Below are 22,442 nucleotides of genomic sequence, written 5' to 3'. Positions count from 1 at the left end.
CAATTCCTCTTCTAATGATTTCTCTCCTCTCTATTTACTCACAACCTTCACATCACTGGTATGGCACCAGCCAGACATGAAAAAGCCCCAATTAACATGTTTGTGTCATTGTGACTGAAACAGAGCTACTCCTTCAACTGTGAAATGGATGAAAATCTCAAGACTAGAAAGTGCTCAAGACTCTTAAAAGGCTGATATAAGGGAGAATTAAAAAAGACAAAGCCCAACAATAAACTCTCAGGTTACCATATCTGGAAACGTCAATGCCCATTCCAGTTTGTAGTGATAGGAATTGCTCTAGATACTGTCAACCATCAGAGACTCATTTCACTAAACTAGAGGCTTTGAGAAATTCTATCCGAGAATTGTTTCCTAATCTCCCACATGCATCATTTGCAAATATATGCAGCTTCCACACAGTGCAAAAATAATCATTGTAGAACAAGTTGAGAGACAGGTCTAGCTCACTGTATGTTGAGATCCCAGGTACTACCTTCCATAGACTGAATTCTGAACTGGCCATAAGACTTGGCTAGTCACCAAACTGAGTGTGCCAATCACATTCAGATGACTTACCCTTTCAGGTTTTGGATGCCAACTGTGTTCTCTTGATTAAAAACCAGCAAGGATCTTGCAGTAAGAAAGAAAACATCTTGGGTTTTCCCACGCTCAAAGAGCAACAGTTTGCTATTTCATTTTCTCTATTATGGGTTTCTGATCTCCTGAACAGGGCAAGTTGCAACTACTGAAACTCAACAACACTTAAAACACAAGAATATTTATCTAATAGCAGGTCATTCCCTGAAACACAGGAGCTGAAGCACGAATGGGCTGAGAGCCATACTGAAAACTATCCAAACTCACTGTGTTTCAGAGAGACAAAAGTCATCACCAGTGAAAATAAGGACTGAAACAGTGACTTTCAAGTTAGGCTTAATTCCTTCCTGTAGCAGTCTCATACATTGATCACCAAGCAACTAAAAGTCGTCTTTGGCCATTGTTATCTCTGCTGGGGAAGCCATCTGAATACAGCAGGAAAGACACTGTTGTACAAAGTCTGCCAAATTAAACAAAACTCATAATGTAGCAGAGTTTAATAACAAAAAATGCCATGAAAATATACATGAAAAAATTCAAAGGACCAACTCGAGGAGAGCTACCTATCTGTAACAACTCTGAAATCAGCTCACTGCACACACTGTTTACATGCAGGGGCCCTGGAGAGGTGCAGATTACAGAGGGATTAGTAACATGACAGGTTTCAACAACAGATTGTTATGGTGATCACAGGGAAAGAAAAATAAGGGGGCCCTGATATCTGACAGGATGTTTTTGATAAATGAGTCTCCCACAGGCTGGAGCTATTCTTAGGAGGCATCTAGGAGAGAAAAAGGAGGTGATCACCTGTTGCCATGTAAACCAAATTCAATTCACCACATACTTTCTCCAGGACATTAGATCTGGTGAAGGAACAGACCAGGAGGGGTGCAGCTCTGGTTACATCCCTCTGTCACACAAGTCTCTGCACAGTATTTAATCCTGTGACACAAGGCCTGCAGAAGCAGCAGCACAGACAACTGCTGTGCTAGGAGAACAACGTCCCCTTCCCCAGGGGATGCCAACAACATAGGAAGTCACTTAATTAGACTCTCAGGCCACTGAGCTTTTAGAACAGAAGCTTTGCCAATTAATTTTCCCTCATCTCAAACAACTCTTTCTGTTAGGGTTGGGTTTTTTCCAGCATACTTCATCCATCATATTCACCTGGCTTTGCAGAGTGAAGTCTTCATTCTCTTTTCTTCTTCTTCTTTTTCTTCTTTACAACTCCTGGTGACCCTGAGGTGTCTGTACAGTTGCTGTCCTGTCTCTCACACCATCCATTTGCAGACACCAACCCTGGTGAATCTTTGCTGATCTGGTCACACTCTACATGGCCTGTTCTTTTCTCTTGAATATTGTTCTCTCCCTTGATTTTCTTTTTCTTCTTTTTTTTCTGTCTGTGCTCTACACAACCCTGACTCTGATCCCCACTGGAATCCTGGGCCAATGTAGGAAAAGCACTTTGCTTCAGAATGTCTGTGGCTGACACTGCAGCCTCCTGGTACTTTTGCCACTCCTGGTCACTGTCTGTGTCACTGGAAAGGAAACAAAAGGAAAGGAACTTATGTTATACTTTAGCCTTGAATTACCCAAAGCACAAACAGCAGAGTAATCCAAGATGAGAACACCTGATAAACACCCAGCAGCTCTGGGACTCCAACACAAGTTAGCATTTAACCAGTTTGAAGGTTGCCTGTTCTTTACACATACCAGGAGGTGGAAAGAGCATCTCCCACAAACATTTCTAGCTCCCTGGCACTAGAAAAAGAAACAAAGTCTGTTCTAGTCAAACACAGGAGCTATAAATAAACACTTCTCAAGCTTTTCAGCTTCCTTCTCCCTTGTGAGAGTCCCAGCTGCCTCTGAAATGTGGGACACAACAGTAATTTGGGAGCAAGGCAGTTGACACCACCTCACCTGGAGCTCACTAGCTGTCTCCTTGCTGCAGGGCAAGGCTCTGATTTCCCACAGTCTCCTGGGACAGAGGAAGAGAAGAGGCGAAAACCTGAAATATGTAAAAGGGAGTTTTAGCCACAATATAAGAGAGAGGTGAAAGCAATCAACAGCAATCTCCCTGGGAAGCCTCCCTGCTGTTATTGTATTGCTATAGTGCTTGATAGCAATTATTTGGGATCATCTGAGAGAAGTTAAGGCCCAGAGATCACAGCTTCAAAGCAACACCCTTCACAGACAGTAACAGAAACCCTTCTATTGCAGATGCTTACTAGTCAGTTGGGTGTGTGACTGGCCACAGAGTATTCACCCCACCTGCCATCATTTCACTAACACATCACATAACAGTCACAGTAGCTGTGACTAGAACTCACCATCATCTGCAGCATCACACTGTTGCACAGAAGTCTGTGAAGCTCCTGATGAGTCCTTCAAGACTGTGATGAAACTAAACAGAAAGCCTCAGTCAGATCTTAAGAGTGGTTTGTGCAAAATGAGCTGAAGTTGGGTGTTTCTAGGAAACAAAGACTCCAGGGAGATGTTATGTAGCATCTCACTTCTTAGTGAAGCTGTCTCACCTCCCTGCTTTCAGAGCAGACCATGTCTTCTCTCCTTGGCAACACATGCCACAAGAATGACTTAAAAGCAACGTTTGTGAAGCCAACTCTAAACACCAGGAATTCTAGTTCTGGGGGTTGTATTTACACAATAAACAAAGCAGCAGCCCAGTCAGAGGGGTAGTGCTGGCACAACTCCAAACCAGGTATTGGCTTTGGCTGTAAGAATAAAGGAAAGGTTCTTGTGCCAGCCTTTAAATGACAGAAGCAGCAAGGCATCCAAACACTGCCTCTTCCTCCCCACAACACATTTACCACAGAGGCAAATGGAGAGACACAGTGCTGCACAGGGGGGGCTTTACCTGAGGGGCACAACACATGGGCCAGCTTAGTTCATAGAATATTGGAAGTTTGCACTAAATACAGGGATGATGGAAACAAGGAGAAACAACTTTTCTGCCATATCCAAACTGCTCCTGTAGAACAAGTTTTTTTAGTACTGCAGGCCATTACCTGTCTAGCATTGCTCCCAGTTTCTTGGCAACATGTGCTCTGAACTCTGGTGTCGTCTGTAGCTCGTTCCCATCCTCATCATGACCATTCACCTCACACCTGTTTAAAATATAAATGTAAAAAAAGGATTTTATCTTTCAAAGCCAGGAACACCTGGTGCTCTCACACAAACAAGAGATAAGGGGCTATAAAACCTTCTGCCCTCTAGTAATCAATTAATACTTGATAGGGAAGGCTGCTAAGAAAGGTAGAAAAATACCTGGCACAAACAGTTCAGTTGCCAAAAGAGAGCTAAAGGTTTTTAGCTACCTCCAGCATAGTTAGTAATCAAATGATTTTTTCCTCATCAAAACAGCCCCCAAAAACAAGTGACAAGAAGACATCCCCTCTCCTGCATACAGCCCCTGTGTATACTGCCACAATTCATATAAAAACCTGTCTCAGGAGAGGGGATTTTACTAAGCTGCCAGCCTTCAGAACCGAGCCTATAGAAATGGTGCAAATGCAGATATAATGGCACCACCTCCACTCCCAGGCTCTCAAGTCAGGTATTGCTTTCCAGATGAATGCCTGGCTTTCCAATTGCAACATGGTTTGTTTTGGGATTTTTTTTTAAGAAAGAGGACTTTTCTTATCCATAACTGTACTAATGCCTTTATGGACACTTGCAGAGCCAGGAGATTTCTGCCACCCAGGACTGACGCTGTAACTGGCAGCAGTAATTTACATTCCCCTGCTGCTGGAGGGATGAGGAGTGTTCTTTTAAAAACTGTAAGCAGCACAAATGCAACATACATTATTTTTTTCCCCTTGAGCAAAACATAAGCTTGAAAACAGATGCAAGATACCTCAGGCTAGGCCGAGCAGGCTGACACCGACCCTTCTTAAGGCCACCTGGGAAAGGAAGAAGCAAAGGCAAGCTCAAAGGCCTGTGACCAGAGCCTCTCTAAGCCCCCTTCTGGCACGCGTGATGTTACAGCGCGAAGCCCCACGGCTGAAGGAGCCCGGGCCGGCCTTGGGGGGAAAGGGAGACTCCCCACGGGCCAGGCGGCAGGGGACGGCCTGCCCAGGAAGGGGCTCCGGCCTCGGCAGATGGCTGCGCATCGCCGCGGTCAGGCCGGCCCCCCTCCCGTACTCCCCCCTCGGCTCCCCCAGGCGCCGGCGGCTCCCGAGGCGTCCCGGTTGTGACACCGGCTCGGCGGCAGAGGCGCGCCCGCCTGAGCGCCTCTCCCCCAGGCCAGTCCCGCGGCGGGAGGAGCTGCGGGGGGGCTCCGGCCCGACCCGGCGGGGAGATGAGGCAAGGGCAGGACACGCCGCCACCGCGGCGACGGGACGGCAGAGCCCAGCCGGCCGCGGCCCCTCACCGCCGCACGGCTCGGTCCGCCCTGCCGCCTGCGCAACGCAGTCCCACGCGGCCTCCCGGAACCGCGCCGCCGCCTCGCCGCTGCTGTCCGAGTCCGTGTCTGTGTCCAGGCCCGAGCCAGCCCTGGGCGCCGCCATTTTGGAGACGCGCCAGTCGGGAGGCACGCCGGGCGCTGTAGTCCGGCCGGCCGGCCGCGGGGCATGCTGGGAGGTGTAGTGCTCGGGGGCCGCCTCCGACAAGATGGCGGTGGGGGCCGCGCCCGGCCGAGCAGTGATCTCTGAGGGCTGCCGTGGGCGTCCCGGGGTCTCTCTGCATGCGGTTATTCCTCTCCGTCGAAGAGGCCGGGTGAAGGCTGCCCTCAAGCGAGGGGGGGTAGCCCGGGGTAGCCTTTTGCAACTGCTTTGTCCATAAATAGGGAATGACCAGTCAAGGGTGACAACGGAACCATTGCCTCGTGAGCTCAGAAGCCCTGAGGATTGCACGGGGGACGTTCTGTTTAGCACTGTTAACCAACGTGGCTTCATGGATCTTTCATCTTGGCTTAACAAGACCCTTCTGCCGTTTCCTTCCAGCTGGCTGTTAGAGGCATGGGCAGCTCTCTAACAGACGGGTGTGTTTCTGCTCTGTTATTTGCCTTCGCAGCTGCCAAGCACCAGATGCTTCAAAGCCTGGTTAACGCAGGCGGATTGGGCAAAGTTCAGCCTGCTTAGGGGGTGACTCTCTGAAATACAGCAGTTTCCAGAGATGTGATCCAGAAGAGAACAGGCAGATGCACGTCACGTTCCAGAAATAGCTGTATGGTCTCCCACCTCTGGTGTGATACTGAAGGCAGACAAGGGAAATGAGCAGAAGCTCTTGGAAAGGGCGCTCTCTGCACAAAGGTGAAAGGCCACAGACAGATGGGAACTCTTTGGCATGGAAATTTCAAGGAAGGAAGAGTATTCCCAAACACAATTTGATACTGAATTAAGATACCAGTCGGTTGAAAATACAAGTAAACCTGGGAGAACTGATGAGAAAAAAAGTGATAGGTTTAAGGTCAGGGAATTCCTGATATGGCTTTCAAAATTAAGAATTTTAGGAGGGGGGTTGTGTGTACCATCAATATCAACATTCTATTTGACAGTCATGTGACTTAGATGATGAAAAGTGAGTAAATCAAAGTTATGCATTTTCAGACACATGAGAAGAATGAACTGGCAACCAGGGCACGAAGTTTCTCTAAGCAATTACTGGCTACGAGCCACACTGAAGAAGGATACACATACCACCATCAGAATATGCATAAATATAAATGATACTTCTATCCCCATTACACACATGATATAGCTCCTTCAAAGGTGGTTTCTTATCTTCAGTAAGGAAAGTATTCCCTTGCATCACTTACTGTTGCCATTCAATGTAATTATTCTTTGCCAGTGGGAGTAAATCTGAATGTCCCATGTATATTCTCCAGCTGACCTAGTGTTTTAAGTAAGCCTCTTCCCCTCCCGTTACCTTTAACTGTAAACAGGATTAGCGCTTTCATTCTCATATTCCACCCTTTCCATTCATCCCATCTTATTCACTGCCGCTCTCTGGATCTTTTTTTCTACTTGTTATCAGTAGAACAAGGGTACTGTAAGTATTACACATTATAGAACTGTCTAATAATATAATACTTTTGAGACTTAAAACAGAAATAAAATGTTAAAATTATCACTGGGCAGCAAAAACATCCCCTGGCTACATTGTCTATGTCAGTAACTGCATTTCTTTTCATGTTACTTTAGTTACCCTATGACACTCAAGCAATAAAGACTGTTCTGGGCATTACTTATTCCAATGTTTATAACACCAAAAATCAACCTCTGTTTTATTTTTTATACTGAAATTCTTTTGACTCGAGACATACATGGTGACTGCTCTACAATGTTCCAAATTTCAAAAGCTTATCCTTGTTCTAATGAGCATCTGGAGAATACCACGTATATCTCTGGAGCCTTGTTAACTTCTTATTAACTTGATACTAGACTGAGATGCCAAATTTCTGCTTGAATGCTGAACCTGTGCCAAACGGTGCTGCTTTACCGTCTTGTTGAAAATGAGATGGCCTGCTTTGTTAGAGAAGCTTTCACAGACACTGCTAGTGTGGGTAGGACAGCTTCACAACTTGTGTCCTAATGCCACAGGCACTACCATTTTCAGATACTGTCCTCATCTTACCCCAACTACAAATTTTACAGCATGACACATTGACACATTATGGCAATTCAAGCAGGGCTGGTGAGTGGCTGCTTTGACATAGGTTTTGCCAAGCCTGAGTGTTACTGAAAGCAGTGTGAAGGCTCCATACAGCTGTGGTTTGATATTGCTGAACACTTCCCGACTTGCATCGACCCTTCACACTAGTGCTGTGTAGTCTCAGGCCACCTGAGCCAGTAGACAGGCCTCAGACAATCTCCTTGGTCTCTTCCTGATCCCTTGGCACTAACCCCCCTCCACTTCTTATCTTAACTACTCCCCTGTAGGACTTGCCCTTAGTGAGAGACCTTGGTTTAGGATTCACCCATTCTCCACTGGGTAAAACAACAAGCAGTTTTGCACTGTTTTCTGCCTCACTGTCCTCAGAGCAGGGACAAAACCCTTCAGAGGTGGCTCTTTGGTCTCTTTTCTCAGCTCTGGCCTCTCCTTCAGGCACCAGGTCCCATCCTCTCCATCCCATTTGTCCCTCTCTCCATGATTCTCACAACTACATAAATACCTTCAGAAATCTCAGTTTCCATCCCGGAGATGCTCCTCTGCTCAGATCCTAGCGCGCTCTGCACACATTTGAACCATTTCCTTCCCTCAAAGCTGCCTTCCTTCCCTGCTTGGGCCACACATTTGCTGCTGTAGAGACAATAAGTAAGTAGTTTTTGTTCTTTTCCGGGGCAGGTGTTCGGCCCCTGGCCCCGCAACACCTCGCGTCAGCAGGCAACAGAATTGCGATAGACAGGGAGCTGACAGTCCCACGGAGCACGCAGGCTCCGTGGTGGCTGAGCCCGGGGTGAAAGCACCGCCTAGTCCGAGCGGGTTGCACCGAACCGGTTCCCTGGCTGAGGTAACAACCGGCTCCAGGGTCTGGGTCGGGTGGTCGGGGGAAGGGAGGGCAGCGCTAACCGCCCACTGCCCGGGGAACCCCGCCGCTCCCCACGGGGCACCCCGGGCCCGGCCCGAGCCGCCGCCCCGTTTCCAAGGAGCCGCCCCGCTGGGCGCGGCGTGGGGCAGCCCCCGAGCGCGGGGGAGCCCCGGGCGGGCGGAACGCGGTCCCGCGGCCCCGGCGCAGCGGCGGGGAGGCCGGTCCCTTCCGTCAGGGCCGGGCTTCCGGGCGATCAGGTGACGGCGGCCGCTGGCAGGGGAGCGGCTCAGGCTGCTGCGGGGGAGCAGCGAGAGCCGTCGGTGAGCCGAGCCCGGCGGATCCTGGCTGGTGGTGGAGGGTGGGGAGAGCCGAGGCCGGGCGGCGGCTCCGAGTCGCGAAGGGAGCGGGCCGGGGCCGAGTCGTGCCCGGGGGCCTCTGGAAGGCCGGAGCCGCCTGCGCCTGTTTGAAACGAGCGAGGCGAGGGGCGGGCGGAGCGGGAGCGGGGGCGCCGCGGGAGCCTGGGCCAGCCCGGCTGCCGTCCTGGCCCCGCGGCCCCGGTTCCTCCCCCTCCCCCAGGAGCGCCCCAGCAGGCCCGGTGCGCGCCGCCCTCGCTGCCGGAGCTCGGGCCCGGGGCTCGCTGCCGCCGCGGCGCGCAGGGTCGGGCACCGCCCGGGAGGGTTTTCCTCCGAACTCCCCGCGTTTAGCGGCTGCGGGTGCCAGGGCCCCCCGCTCTGCGGTACGGCCGACGGCCTCTGCGAGGAGAAGCGCCCGTTCCGCGTTAGGTAAATGCCTGGCTCCGGGGCTGGTGGCGAAGCGTTAGCTCCTGGTACGTGCCATCGCGAGTCGTGGGGTTTGTTCTGCTGGGAACTGCCCATATTACTTCTTACACCGTATCACAGCTGGCTTATTTTATTTTTACATTTTGCTGCTAACCTGGTTAGTCCAATTAAGGGGCATTTAATGTTTTACATAACAATCCCAACCAGGAAAACGCTCAGGCAGTATTACCCAACTGGTTATATCAGTTTTCTTTTCTTTTTTTTTTTTTCTTTTCCCCTTTGGACTTTATGAGGTAAGAGGATAAAATCTTTGTCTAAGGATTTGTGCTACGTTTTCTTGGAGTCTGTATTTTACTTTTATGGAAGAGTTAGAAGTATCAATCACTTACTTTTTTGATAGTGTGTAACGCTGTCTCGCCATCCTGAGGTATACGGAATCCTTAGAGCTGCCAAAACAGCCCCCCGGCAGGGCTCTTATCCTGGAAACAGCAACTGTAACACAGACGTGCATTGCAGAATCCCAATTAATGAAATGAGGCCAAGCAAGGGCACGCTGATCTGTAAGGCAAATGGCTGGTTTTGCAAGGCCAAGTCCTCACGCACACTGGTACGTTGGGGCGGCTTTAACGCTACACGGTGCCGTGCAGGTTACAGGGCTGAAGAGATGAGCTGGGGAAATGCTTCTGAGGTGTTAAAATGTAACATGGTTGGGGGACAGACGGCCTAAAAGTAGTGAGAAATCAATGATTAACATTAGGACTTCGGTTGTGTATTTGCTGAGGGTATCTCAAAGCAACTGTCACAAAGTAAATGTGCTTTCTTCTAGGTACTGCCAACAGAGCTAATAGTAATCAGCCATGGCTGCCTGTTAGTTTTACTTGAAATCCAGAGCACTGCAATAGGTGAAGGATCAGATTTTTGTTACTCTTGTGAGTGGGTGTATTTACATAAACTCCAAGTAATATTTTTAGATTTAGATACAATTTCTAATGTTTGTAGAATTTGTCCTGGGTCTGAAAATGACATGGTCACTGTAGTGATAAGTAAAATAACCCATCAGGTTTTCTCTGATTTAAACAGCAAGATGTTTAGAAACAAGATAACTTGGATTGTTTCCACTTTAGTAATCCTAATTAGAATAAGATTCATTAGGAAAGATATATGGAAAAATGTCCTTCTAGTGCAACTCTGCATCCAGCAGTGCTCTTCTTCTTACTTCATTGTTACCTATTAGATATCATAAAGAGGCATCATTGTTGAGTTTTATTGATAAACTAGCCAGTCCTGTATGTTCACCAGATTTTTTTCTCATTGTTTGTGAAAAAAGATTAAAAATTAAATACTTCAACATCCTCATGTTGCAGTGCTGTGAACATGTATTCTACAGCTGTTTCATACAGATGCCATTAGGGAGGAATATAGATTAAAAGCTGTCTTTCTCAGGTTGAATTACTGCTCACCTGCTGTGTTTCCTTTGGGTTTTTTTATGCTTTAACTTCTAGTGGGAACTTGCCCAGTCTGTCTTGCAGTGTTTCTCTTGTATTTTCAGTCAGGCCAGTGTACTTTGGCAGTCCTTTTCATTTGCTGAGTTCAGAAAGGTAATCTTTTACAGTAGGGTTTTTCTGGAGTACAGTTTCCCCCACTAGGTTTATAGATTTTGGGTTTTAAGTATTTGAGTAAAATTTCTTTTGTGTTGCCTGCTAGTGAGGTTTATGTGCAGAGTTTGTAGGCAGTACATAGGTCTTACTGGTTTCCCACACTTCCAGACCTCCCGTGCTCTCAGGTGAAGTGTCAGGTCCCAGTGTCTGCTTCTCAGATGTCCAGTTTCACCAGTGCTTTCAGCCATGCTTAGACTTTACACAGCTGGGTAGGATTTGTGCTGGATCCCCAACCAGGGATCTACACCTCCCTGTCATCTTCATGCTTCATTGGACTGTTTTTCTTTAGGAAGAATACTTGAAAATGGGTTCTTTGTCTCTCAACCATTCGTCTTTTGCCACTCTTGATTCTTGGATGTAGTAAATGTCAGCGATGCAGTCATTTTCAGAACAACCTGCTGGGGTATTGTCAGGATTTAAAGGAAATAAACAGCTGATAGAGATGACTTTTAAGTATCAGAGAGACTGTTTTCCTGTAAATATCTAGAGAGCAAAGCAGCATACAGAAGAGAAAATGATTGCCTGCAGTTAGGTCACAGCTGATTTTTATATCCTTTCACGTGCTTTGTTTGCTACTCATCATGTGTCTAGGGTTGATTTGGAGACCTAACCTAGAGGACAAGGGTTTAGCAAACCTGGACTGGCATCTCTAAATTCTATTTACTTAACCCCAAAATCACATTACATCCCTGTGAACTCACAGAACGCTTCTGAATTAAAATGGGGTTGGTTTGGCCTGCTGTGTTGGTTTGGGTTTTGTTGTGTGGTTGGTTTTCATTGTGTGGTTGGGTTTTTGGTTTGGTTGTTTTTTGGTTTGTGGTTTGCTTGTGATTTGGTGGGGGTTGGTCTGTTCTGGTTTAGTTTTTTCCCCCTAAAAAGTTTTGTGTCCATTCAAGTTGTTCAGGTGTAACACTTCAACAGTTTTGAGCTTGTACTACACTCAGAACAAGTGGAATTGGCAGTTGAGCTTCTACTTCAGGATTCACACAAGTGATACAATGTATGACCATAACATGTAAGTTTAGTCAGTGGGTGCTGTTTCATGCTTGTTTCTTCCTGTATGTGCTGCCTGATTTGCAGGTGAACTGAACCCTGACAGCACTTGTTATAGTCCTAGTTGTCTTAATATTCCACAGACAAGAGCAAACATTTGAGAAGGCTTTTCAGAATAAGGCAGATTATTTTTATTGTTGTGTTTTGATATATTTTTGATGTTTAGAATTGGTTGTGTCCTAATGGGTCATCAGGCCCCATCAGCCTTTGGAGAAAGAATGAGGAGAGGATCCCAGAACAAATTAAGGAACGAACCTCTAGGAGAATGGATTCAGTGCCTGTTGTTACATCATTTTGATCTTCTGTCTCAGCCATCTTTATTCCCTTTCATAACTGGTGTCACCATGGATTTCTCTATCATCCTTCCTCATAATTTAGTGATTTATTTATTTTTCATAGTTACTAAAAGCGAAGGGGTGTTTAATTAGGTGTTTGTGAAGATACAGATTTTATGCTTCTGACAAGTCTCCAAATTTCTGGTGTTAAATACATGGGAAAAAGGGACCTTTTGTCTACATTGGTTTTAGGGACATGGAAATTAATTTATTTGCTGCTTCTCCATGTTTTCCTTGTGTTACCTGCCAAGATGTAAAAGCCAGACAATTCCATAAAACAATGCTAGTGCTTTTTACAGCATGTTGATCTCCTTAATTTTAAGGAGGTTTTCTTAATGTTGACAGTAATTCCCAGCAAAATACATAGGTTCAAGTCTGTAAGTTTTCAAGCATTAAACCTACTGAGCAAGACAGGCTGAAGATCCTGGTAGTAAAGATGTGTGAAAAATCCAAGTGTCTTCAGCGTGCCGTTTGGGGGTTGGCAGCATTTCCATCTGCCTTGAACCAAGATGAATTTTTGCTGCTGAGCCTAAATGAAGTCATGGTGTGAAATGTTACGAGTCAGCGGTGCTGAAAGCAAAGTGTGTTAAAGTACAGCGTCTGCGAGTACAGAGCTGCCCTTCTGGGACACTGTGCAAAATGATGTAACTGAGTGAAAAGGCCCTGCAAAAATATATTTCCCTTGCTGTCACTGAGTCTCTTTGCTGTGGTACCTTCATGAGGCTTGAGTATGATGCTTTCTTGGCTGTGAGGTGGGCTCATATTGTATGAAAAAAGCTGCCGACAGTAGCAGCTAGAGATACCAAGGGTTTATTTTGCTGCCTTGCACCTGTACTTCAGCACTGCTACAAAGAGGGAACGCTAAGGAAAAGCCTTTAATGCTTGAGGGGTAAGTTTGCAAAAAAAAACTTAGCTTCTGAAGAATTCAGGTTGCTCTTTTAAAATGCAAAACTGTTTGTACATTTGTACAAAGTTCAGATAATCATCCGTTTCTTTCTCACAACCTTACCTAAATATTTGTGTATCTGCAGCAGCAACATGATGTCAGAGTTTCATGACAAGTACAGTGGAAAATTTTAAAGGTTTTTGTTTTGTTGAATTAATTTCTGGAACTGCTGAGACTCTTTAGTTCTTGGATTAAAAATCATGTACTGGTAAAAGTGTTTGTTTCTGGAAATGTAAATGCCTTGTGCTGAGTCTCAGTATTTTAGGTAGTGTGGAATTTGTGTATCAAGGAATTAAACTATAGAAGTTATCACTATTGAAATAAAACAAATGGTGTTCTTTGAGAAATATATTAATGGGCATTGAAAGAGTGTAAGAAAAATGAAAGTATGTTGAAGAATTCTTTGTACTTCTGCATTACTAGTAAGTTAGAGATGTTGGATAGTTTGAAAGTAGTAAAATGTTTGATAGTCGTAGCAGCACAGGGCTGTGACAGCAGCAATATACTGCTCAGTACTGAGCCACCTTTGCTTGAGGTTATTGTCATTAATATTGCAAACTAAGGAACACTGAACTAAGAACTGGGCGTTAAGTCACTCTGTCCAAACTGTCAATTGCTTCCTGATTAAGTCCTATTTCAGACTGTGCTCCCAGCTGTAGCTTGTGTGGAATTGTTGGAAGCAGCAGGTATGACTAGCACAGCTCACTCTTCTCCCAGCGAATGGCATTCATGAGAAAATAGGATGGGTTTGTTTGTCAGTTGCTTATCAGTAACTTTAAAATACGGGTCACCTATCAGCCAGGTCATACTACAGGACTTTAAAGTAGCTTAGTTTCTAAAAAAAGATCCCTCTTGGCTATGTTAAACTAAAACCATCAACATGAGGATTCAAGTGCTGCTTAGGTAAATCGCTACCAGTTTGGAACAGGACAGGAATGCAACGTTGTAATGCCAAGAAGTTGTTCAGATTTTTTTATATTCCCTTTCTCACTGATAGGATTCCAACAGAAAAATCTTGTTGACCTTGTGTCTGGGTAACTCTTGAGGATGGCAAGCAAAGGACCCACGACTTCTACATCAACAAAGAACTCCAGTACTGGAGGGACCAGTGGCAGCAGTAGCAGTAACGGTTCTGGGGACAATACGAATCAGGACAACACTTTTGAATGTAACATCTGTTTAGACACTGCCAAGGATGCAGTTATCAGCTTGTGTGGACATCTCTTCTGGTAAGAACTCAAGCCCACTCAGATAGTCCAGAACACCATATGTCCCCCTTATCACATAAAAGACTATGATTTCTATAATTCTAGATATCAAATAAAATGTCTTTTATAAAATAAGTAAAGACCATGGGTTTGGTCTAGGAGCAGTCTGGGTTTGCTTCTCAACTGTTTTTCTTTGCTCACATTCCAGGGAGTGGGTTTCTTACATCTTAAATTTCCTTCACTTCTGGATTATTTTGTAAAAGCAACCAAACAAGCAGCCCCACACAGGCAGTGCAGTGTTCATTGATGCTGCTTGGTTACGTGTGTTACTTTATTTGTGCTCTCTAGTCTAGCATAGATACCTTGTTCAGACCTAAATTCCTCTCTGACCTGTGCACATCTAAACCTGCATCTGAAACTAGGTTCTGGAAGCCGAATTGTAGTTTCCATACTTCCTACAAGCTTGTTCTTTTTTCTGTTGAAATCATAAAAGTAATAATTAGATAACAAGTTTTTGCATGTGGGTTATTTGCCTTTTCTGCTGGAATTGCAGTTGTAATAATAACTTTTCAGTTCTTTGATCTGATTTGGGAATGTATCACACACATAATAAGAGTGTAGCATTTCTTATTTGGGCAGTTTGGTCTAGAAGATACTCTTTTTAATGTTAAGAACTTATTAAGGATTGAGAAGGCCAAATGTTTTGGGGTTTTTTTTGGTTTATTTTACACAGCTAAATTGTGTTCTTTAATCAAAAAAGGCCTAAAAGAGCATTTATTTTCTGTGTAAATGTATGTAACATCTGAAGATCCAGGGTCTTATTCTAGAAGGAGATGGAACTTGTTGATGGCATATTAGGATAAAATTAAATTATTGCACAAAAAGATTTGGAAGGATAGAACCTTAAAAAATGCATGTATCTTGTCTGAACAGTGTTGTCAAGATCCCTTTGAAAGCAGATGGCTGCTCAGCAGTTTTATCTCATAGCTTGCTTGTTTGTATTTGAACTTTTTTTAATTGTCATATTAGTTTAATCTGAAGAGTAGTTCTATATAATGGGAATTTCTCTGCCCTGAGCAACTGGGTGTCAATAGCTGACCCTGCTCTAAGCATCAGGTTGGACTAGGGACCACCTGAGGTACTGTCCAGCTTCAATTATTCTGTGATTCTGTAAATATAGATGATGTTTGAGCTAAATGTCCTTTGTGTGACATCTAAGATCATGAAGTCTTATTACAGATATCTTCCTTATTTGCCTCTTAGCTCAGGGATACCTTTTTATGGTATCAGAAGAGAAAATCTGTACAGTAAACACTAAGATTAATTAAGCTGTTGTACAGGCCTTTGGTATGGATGACGACCCAGGAATCAAAGGCAATGTGCAGAGAATCACATTAGCAGCTTATTGCATAACTTGAAAAGACCAGTGGAGATCGGTCTTGGGCTGTGCTTTCAAAAAATATTTTAATGGGAGGTTATGGAACTGGCTCAGCTGGATTCCAGGATTCTGTTGTCTCCAAGCTGCTGTCTGTGGTACACTTTATACATTTGTTGGATCGAGTTGTTGTGAGTAACTAATTCTGTTTTCCTCTCTTTTTCTGCTCTGTGAACAAACTGTCCTGGGACTGCTCACAGTTGGCCTTGTTTACACCAGGTAAGACAGGTTTCCTTTTACTTTGTCTTTCATCAGCTCCTGTTACTCAATAAAGCTCTTGGTTCTCTGGAGTATCCCCCCCTCTTCAAATGTGCTGCTTTCTCTCCAGGGATATTGCAACCTGCTAATGCAACTGCATGCATAACACTTTGCAATCTGCTCTCTCAGTAAAAAGAAAACTTAGATGCTGTTCCACTTGCCTCCCCCTTTTGAGTTTCTTAAACTTCCACCTTTGGCAGGAGAATTACTGTAGGCAGTTCACAGGGCTTTAATTTGTAGGTTTAAGTGCTGAGTATAATTCTCTTTGCATATGTTGTGGTACCATTGTAGAAAAGACAGATGAAAGGGGAGGGTGACTACACTAGCTCTTTTCCTGTGCAGGACTTTGGTACTGTTTATTTCTTCATAGTTTACTCCAGTGTAGTTCTGAATGTGTACACATCAGCAAGTGGATCGTAGCCAAATAGCCAAAATGCCAACTCCACTTTGGAGTGTACTTGGCACTTATTAAAATGTTCTGCTCTGTGCTTTTCTGAGAAATTGCTGAAGTCTCTCTTCCTGGCTGCAAATGAGGTTTGTGTGTTGTCGTGGGTTTTTATGAGTTTTCTTCAAATTTCCTTTCTTTTAGTGGCTAGAGACCAGACCAAACAGACAAGTGTGTCCTGTGTGCAAAGCAGGCATCAGTCGAGATAAAGTTATTCCTCTGTATGGAAGAGGTAGCACTGGGCAGCAGGACCCCAGGTAAGAAACCTAAATACAACTCTTTTTGTGTGAAAACTAAAAATGAAACTAGTGGAAGGCCTTAAGTTGAAACGGTCAAAGTGCTGGATTTTAAATACTTTGCAAAAAGACAGATCAAATTGACGTTTCTGCCCAAAATTCAGGCTTCTTCAGGGCCTGGGTTTGCCCTCCTTATTTGCTGTTCAACTGGCAATCTATTTTAATTTGAATGGGGTGTTATTATCATTTATAAGTGGCAGGTTGCAGTGAATGTTACCTCACTGGAGAAACTTGTGTAAAATGTTCATGTCCTTGGCTTCTAGCCTCTGCAAGGGGACTTTGGGTATTCAAAGTGCAGTATCTTCATTCAGCGATGTGATGCTGAAGGTTCATAAGCTGGGTGGTCTACTCACTCATGCTGCCTCCAGCTCTGCTGCAGCATGGCCCTGTGAGAGCACGCTCTGTGTTTGTTCTGTCTTATTAGCCAGGCTACTGCAGATACTCTTGTCATGTATCCTTGCACTTGAGCTAATTTCACAACTTCCTGCAGAGAGAAAACACCACCACGGCCCCAAGGACAGAGACCTGAACCAGAGAACAGAGGGGTAAGTGAAAAGAGAAGCTTGTGCAGATAAATTGGTTTTATTGATGATGGTGTTTAGTCATCCATGAGGTCCTGTGTGAAGATCCTCTAGCTTCTGCTATGATCCTATAGCTTGGTCATCCCCAGTAGGTTGTTCATGAGTAGTCGATAGCTGCAGTGTGGCTCCAAACACCATTCCTAAAGTACTTTTTTAGCCTCCTAAAGAATGGGCTAACTTGAATTGTGCTTCATGAAAACAGCCTGTGTGACATCACTGGAAATGCTGTTCATACCTGATCATTCTCTGTGTGTAAATACAAGGAACACTTTGCTTTGGAAATCCTGTGGAAGTGTGTTTCTGTCAAACTCCACCTGCCGTGGAAATGCATAATCCATAACTGAACTTACTTTTTGGCACTGACACGTGCTTCTAGCATTTCCCTGGGATGTTACAGGACCTTGGCATTACAAAGAAAAGAATGTAGGTATTTGTTGGATAGCTGTTAGCTTGAAGAGGGATCTGTGGTTTTGTTGAGGAGATTACATAGAGTGAATGTAAGCAGCAGCTGGCATCAGCTGTGGGAGTAGCTAGTAGGACAGACCACGGTGTCTCTCAGCACGATGGCAGCAACTATGACCTGATGAAACAACTGTGTGTTTCCCTGTAACTCAGCCTAAGTCCCTGGAGTGAATTTCTATACCTCATGCTTCAAGCAAACAACTCTGCTGGGTATGATTAGGGAACATTTCTGCATTGAATGTATTGTGAGCTCAGTTGGCTCTCGCTAGGGAGTTGCCTCCTTATTAAATCAGCTGCTATTCCTCATTTGAACCTTTTAGCTGGTGCTGCCATAAGTCAGAGGCATCTGGCATGAAGACGTTGCAGTAGTGATGCTGCCCTCCTGTTCCCTGCAGGTGTAGGGCCTGCCATGCAGAGTGCTTTGCTGTCCCTGACAGCTAATGGCAAAATGCTTGAGGAGAATCATAGTCAGAAGTCTTCACTCCTCAAATCAAGGGTCAACCCAGAAATGCCTGGCTGCTACTGTATGAGTAAAGTCATCTTTGTCCTCCCACTGTTTGGAGGTGATAGAGCACAGGGTTTTTAGAATTGGTATCACTGTTTTAATTTTGAGATGAGAGGTGGGGTTTGTTTGGTTTGTTTTGGTGTTTCTTTTGTTTGTTTGGTGGATTATGCCACATAGTCACTGTGAACTCTGCAGTTTTTAAACAAGACAAAACTGCTGAGATTTATTTACAGTCATTTCTCAAATAGTACATGGCCTTTGTACAGTAGGATTCATCTTGGTTTAGAAGACTTATCTTTTGACTTGATGTGGTATTTTAGTCTGGATCCCATGAGATGTTGTTGCATTTTAAGTCCTTTTTTCCTCCTTTCCCCATGTCTTGGACTCCTGCCCCAGATTATTTTATCTTCCACCTTAATTAGAGTCCCTCTGGTAATTTTCTTTCTTTTCTTTTGGGTACTGTTCTCTAGAATGCTCTATGCATCCCACTGGCAATTTATCACTCTACTGAATATTTAAATGATGCACATGTACCATGAAAATCAATGCAGATCATGGGGTTTTTTAGAAAGCCTTTCTTATGTTATATGGCTACTTGATAGTAACAGGGAGCTATTAATATATTGTTAAAACATTCTAACTCTAAGTGTTACTGTTGACTTTGATATATTGTCAGATGTATACTATTTTGAGAAATGTTACAGAAATGCTTTTGTTAACTTGTAGCCATCAAGAAGAAAAAAGGCTCCTGGTTTTTAATTTTCTCAAACCTCTGGGTTACTCTGGCAAGTTTTCTGCTGTGTGAAACATTTTAAACCCAGGAGAACTAAGGAGGTGTTTAACAGTAGCGTGACAGACTGAAAGTTGTCAGACAGCAACTCCTTCAAATGAAGGAAAGGCATTGGACAAGGAACATCTGCACTTGCACAAAATATTCTGAAATAGTTTTTAAATGATCAGTACCTTTTTACTCTGCAGGGATTCCAGGGCTTTGGGTTTGGTGATGGTGGCTTCCAAATGTCATTCGGAATCGGAGCGTTTCCCTTTGGTATATTTGCAACAGCATTCAACATAAATGATGGACGACCTCCTCCAGGTACTGTGACCCTGTCTTCTCCCAGAGTCCTGTCACAATCAGTTGTTTTACAAACTCCCTTGTATCTATAAACAAATGGCCTGCTAAATGACAGAACTTTATGAACAGTAATCAGTGGTGTAAATAGAAACACAACATGAGGGAAAACACCCAGTAGAGAACATAGCCTGTGGTTTATGCCTTTTGTACAAGTGCTTATGTAAGAGAAGCAAGTTTGTCACTTACATATGATTCACTGAAGGCCCCTGGTAAAGCTGGAGAGGGACAGTGGCACTGGAGACTTCTCCCCTTGAATTCAGATGTCGCCTCTGGTACTCCAGTGGAGTCCCTCTGAAAAAATGGGACAAATTGAACTAGAGTTTCTAATAATAACAAAAAGGAGTCAGCAGGGATATATGCAGGAGGCCCCTATTTTTAAAACAGCAGGAAAGGACCACTTCCTGAAAGGTGAGAAGGAGAAATTTAAACTGGTGCTCTATACCACAACATAATGACAGCAATGATTGATCCTTTTTCAGAAGTTTCTCTCTGAGATGGTCATCTGTGTTCCACAAGGAGTAACTTTCTGGTGAAATGACTTCACTGTTTTTAATTAAGAAAAAACAGTTGGGTTACTCCATGTAGTGGCTTTGCTCGCTAAAAATTAAGTAATCCCCAGGAAAAACTCCTCCCTGTCTACACTGTAGACAAACCAAATCTACCTGACAAACTGAATCTACCTGTTTTGAACAAGAAAAGCTCCTGCCCAGGATTTTCTGGACTTCCTTTGTGAAAGGTTGTGCCTTGCAAATCTTTTGCACCACGTCATACGGCATAGCAATTATGAGGAGCAGCAACACATTCTTCACGTCACACCTGTGCTGTCCTTGGGCCAAATTAACTTGCCTATTAACTATACTTCAGCATCCACCAAAAGTCTGTGTGGAGGTGTGACTGAGCTAAGGAGTATGTAAATATATGCTGTTGTAACAGCCATAATTTAAGCAACTCCTTTATCTGCTTTTCATCTGTGGATTCAGTAGAGCAGTTCTGGAAAGGCTCAGCTTGAGCTTTAGAGGATGTGTGCTTTCCCTTAGTTCCTGTCCAAGCAACTCATGCAGCTCTGACCAATTCATTGTTTCCATATTCAGAGATGTTCCACCTTGATGGGGGAAAGTGCTCAGGTAGAGGTGGTAAGAGTTCCTTAGGATGGAAACAGCAAGCTTAGCAGTCAGCACTGAACTGAGCACTGAGCTTGGCTTAGCACTGTCCCCTCTAGTACTCTGAGCAGACCCGAATGCACTCTAGCACTTGTAGCTGCCTGCTGCTATTAGTCATGAGCAGGTTTACCACGAGTCCTGCTCGAGGGAGGGAGCTGATGCCTGTCTTCTCTCTGATCTTCCAGTGTGGCTGGCCAGTCTGAGGGTAGGAAATAGCAACAGTTTGTCACCAAGTAGATTCCTTGCATATCTTTCAATTTATGAACGCACAATGTTCAGAATAGACATTATTCTGGAGAAGAGGAAGGAGCTGAACTGTTGTTTTTTTTTTTTTTACTTCCTGTTTTCCAGCTGTTCCAGGCACTCCTCAATATGTGGATGAGCAGTTCCTATCCCGCCTCTTCCTGTTTGTGGCTCTGGTGATAATGTTCTGGCTGTTGATTGCATAAATCTTTTCCATTATTCTGTAAGCTCATGGCCAACGAGGCCAGTGAAACAGTTGCAAACGGCATCCCCATCCCATTTTAAACCTCTTGGTGTCTGGTTCTGTAGCTAATTATGGGCTTCAGGAATTGGTGGTACCACAGCACAATGAGGAATCTCACATTTTGCACCAGAGTTGGAAATTAAACATTGGTTAAAAAGCATCTTTCAGCTCAGTTGTCTTGTACAACGGGTTCCTGCCACAAAGCATGGGCCTAGTTTGAACTCTGCTCCTAAAGAGGAGTGCTGCTTTGAAATCCTGTGCCAATCAGTGACACCAGGTTCATGTGAAAGACAGTCGCCCCAAGGTGGGACTGGGCAGGTAAGGAAACTTCTGCAGTGCGATCAGTATCTCACGCTTGGCAACGACGATGGATCTGCCAGAGCTTTGGATGATATTTAAGGTCTTCACACCAACACCCAGCCTTCTTCAGGAAGCCGTCTGCAGCACTGCAGGGACTCTGTGGGCACAGCACGGGATCCAAAGGGAACCAGGCTGGGAGACCTGGTTTCTTTTCTTGCTGTTGTTTCCCGGTGTGATGGAAGCCCCTCCTCCGAAGCGGTTCTGATGGCTGGTAGAAGAAGGGATACAAATTTATGCTGCAATTTTTTTTAAGCCTGAATTTTCTGGAGCCAGACACTGCAAGATCCTCTTGTGGAGCCGGGTGGGGTTGTTGAACAGTACAATGCTCCTGTCTGCCTCACCCAGCCCAGTCCCTCACTGACAAAACAGTGTTGTCTTCCTCGGTTCTGCGCAGCAGCCTGTGGCTGCACTCATGGATAATCCCCCCTCACAACCTTCTCACTGTAGCTACATTTATTCTTCTCAAGGCTTTGGGACTTTCTACGCAAGGTCATGTACTCCAAATAAAATCCTATTACAGATCTGAGATCAGCTTGTTTGGGGAGAGGAACAAAAGGCATCTTTACCTGAGTTTTGAGGTTAAACTTGTCATGCTGTAAAGTTATACAGGAGGAAAAAAAGGATCCTGCCTTTGTTAGCACATGCCACAGTAGGGAACACTTGGAAGAGCTTCTCTCTACAGTTGCATACAGCTACTCCATGCCACGGCAGAATGGCTATAGTGCAAGAATCTGCACTATCTACCAAAGATCTTAATTTGAAGTGCTGGAGGAGACTACAACCGTTTATGTGCTGAGAGGAAAACAATTCAGAAGGTGAGCACTCTGTAGCCGTTTTGGAATCCTGTTGGGTATACAGCTTTAAAGAGTACTCCTGATGTGTTAGTGTGGATTCCCTCAGAAAGGAGATAATGAGAAATTCCCTAGCAAGATGAACAGTTTTCATAGTTCTTTGACTAGGTCATTCCATTTTTTTCTCTGTTTTTAGATTATTTTGATTCAGATCACTGATAGTCATAATGATTTCCTGCAAGACGAATATTGTGACTTCCCTGGCAATAAACAACTGACAAAACAAATCAACTCATAGACACTTTGTTTCAATAGCTAGGGCTTTTCTAGTGTATGGATGAAGTTCCTGGGCAGGGCACCTTAATTGTTGTAGAAGCTTATTTAATTATAAACTGTTCACTTTTAGTATCAAGACAGAGGATGACTGAAATTTAACTTGCCTACCTCCCAAATTCCATCTGG

General features: G+C 44.6%; 2 protein-coding genes across 6 annotated transcripts; one reads left to right on the top strand and one right to left on the bottom strand.

Moving 5' to 3' along the window:
• Positions 1 to 1,079: 1,079 nt before the first annotated feature.
• LOC311198375 (protein CUSTOS) lies at positions 1,080 to 9,357 on the bottom strand. Of its 3 annotated transcripts, none has more exons than XM_084272306.1 (6): positions 7,730 to 7,830; positions 4,472 to 4,517; positions 3,624 to 3,722; positions 2,928 to 3,001; positions 2,518 to 2,605; positions 1,080 to 2,135 (listed from the first exon to the last, which is right to left on the bottom strand). In XM_084272306.1, the coding sequence occupies exons 1-6, from the start codon at positions 7,749 to 7,751 to the stop codon at positions 1,787 to 1,789; spliced, it is 678 nt and encodes a 225-aa protein (XP_084128432.1). In that variant the 5' UTR covers positions 7,752 to 7,830; the 3' UTR covers positions 1,080 to 1,786. The 3 variants fall into 3 exon arrangements, with proteins under 3 accessions (XP_084128432.1, XP_084128431.1, XP_084128433.1); XM_084272305.1 differs by lacking the exon at positions 7,730 to 7,830 and adding an exon at positions 4,988 to 5,260; XM_084272307.1 differs by lacking the exons at positions 4,472 to 4,517; positions 7,730 to 7,830 and adding an exon at positions 9,255 to 9,357.
• RNF185 (ring finger protein 185) lies at positions 8,348 to 20,953 on the top strand. Of its 3 annotated transcripts, none has more exons than XM_084272308.1 (7): positions 8,348 to 8,406; positions 13,855 to 14,086; positions 15,701 to 15,719; positions 16,348 to 16,460; positions 16,990 to 17,044; positions 19,026 to 19,143; positions 20,694 to 20,953. In XM_084272308.1, exons 2-7 carry the CDS (start codon positions 13,905 to 13,907, stop codon positions 20,789 to 20,791), a joined length of 585 nt encoding a protein of 194 aa, XP_084128434.1. In that variant the 5' UTR covers positions 8,348 to 8,406; positions 13,855 to 13,904; the 3' UTR covers positions 20,792 to 20,953. The 3 variants fall into 3 exon arrangements, with proteins under 3 accessions (XP_084128434.1, XP_084128435.1, XP_084128436.1); XM_084272309.1 differs by lacking the exon at positions 8,348 to 8,406 and adding an exon at positions 8,863 to 8,912; XM_084272310.1 differs by lacking the exon at positions 8,348 to 8,406 and adding an exon at positions 11,512 to 11,538.
• The last annotated feature ends 1,489 nt before the right edge of the window (positions 20,954 to 22,442 follow it).

This window comes from Gallinula chloropus (genome assembly GCF_964237585.1).
Source record: "Gallinula chloropus genome assembly, chromosome: 17".
Lineage (NCBI taxonomy): Eukaryota > Metazoa > Chordata > Aves > Gruiformes > Rallidae > Gallinula > Gallinula chloropus.
The sequence above is the reverse complement of the archived record's forward strand: the minus strand, read 5'-3'. Positions and strand labels throughout refer to the sequence as shown.

Bases quoted from the DNA above. Each gene is read 5' to 3' on its own strand.
- LOC311198375 (XM_084272305.1), bottom strand. From the start codon at position 5,123: ATGGCGGCGCCCAGGGCTGGCTCGGGCCTGGACACAGACACGGACTCG. The intron at 4,518-4,987 runs GTGAGGGGCCGC...TTCCTTTCCCAG, and splicing joins GCGGACCGAGCCGTGCGGCG to GTGGCCTTAAGAAGGGTCGG. The intron at 2,606-2,927 runs GTGAGTTCTAGT...TACATATTTCAG, and splicing joins GTGTGATGCTGCAGATGATG to GTTTTCGCCTCTTCTCTTCC.
- RNF185 (XM_084272308.1), top strand. From the start codon at position 13,905: ATGGCAAGCAAAGGACCCACGACTTCTACATCAACAAAGAACTCCAGT. The intron at 16,461-16,989 runs GTAAGAAACCTA...AACTTCCTGCAG, and splicing joins ACTGGGCAGCAGGACCCCAG to AGAGAAAACACCACCACGGC. The intron at 17,045-19,025 runs GTAAGTGAAAAG...TTTACTCTGCAG, and splicing joins CTGAACCAGAGAACAGAGGG to GGATTCCAGGGCTTTGGGTT.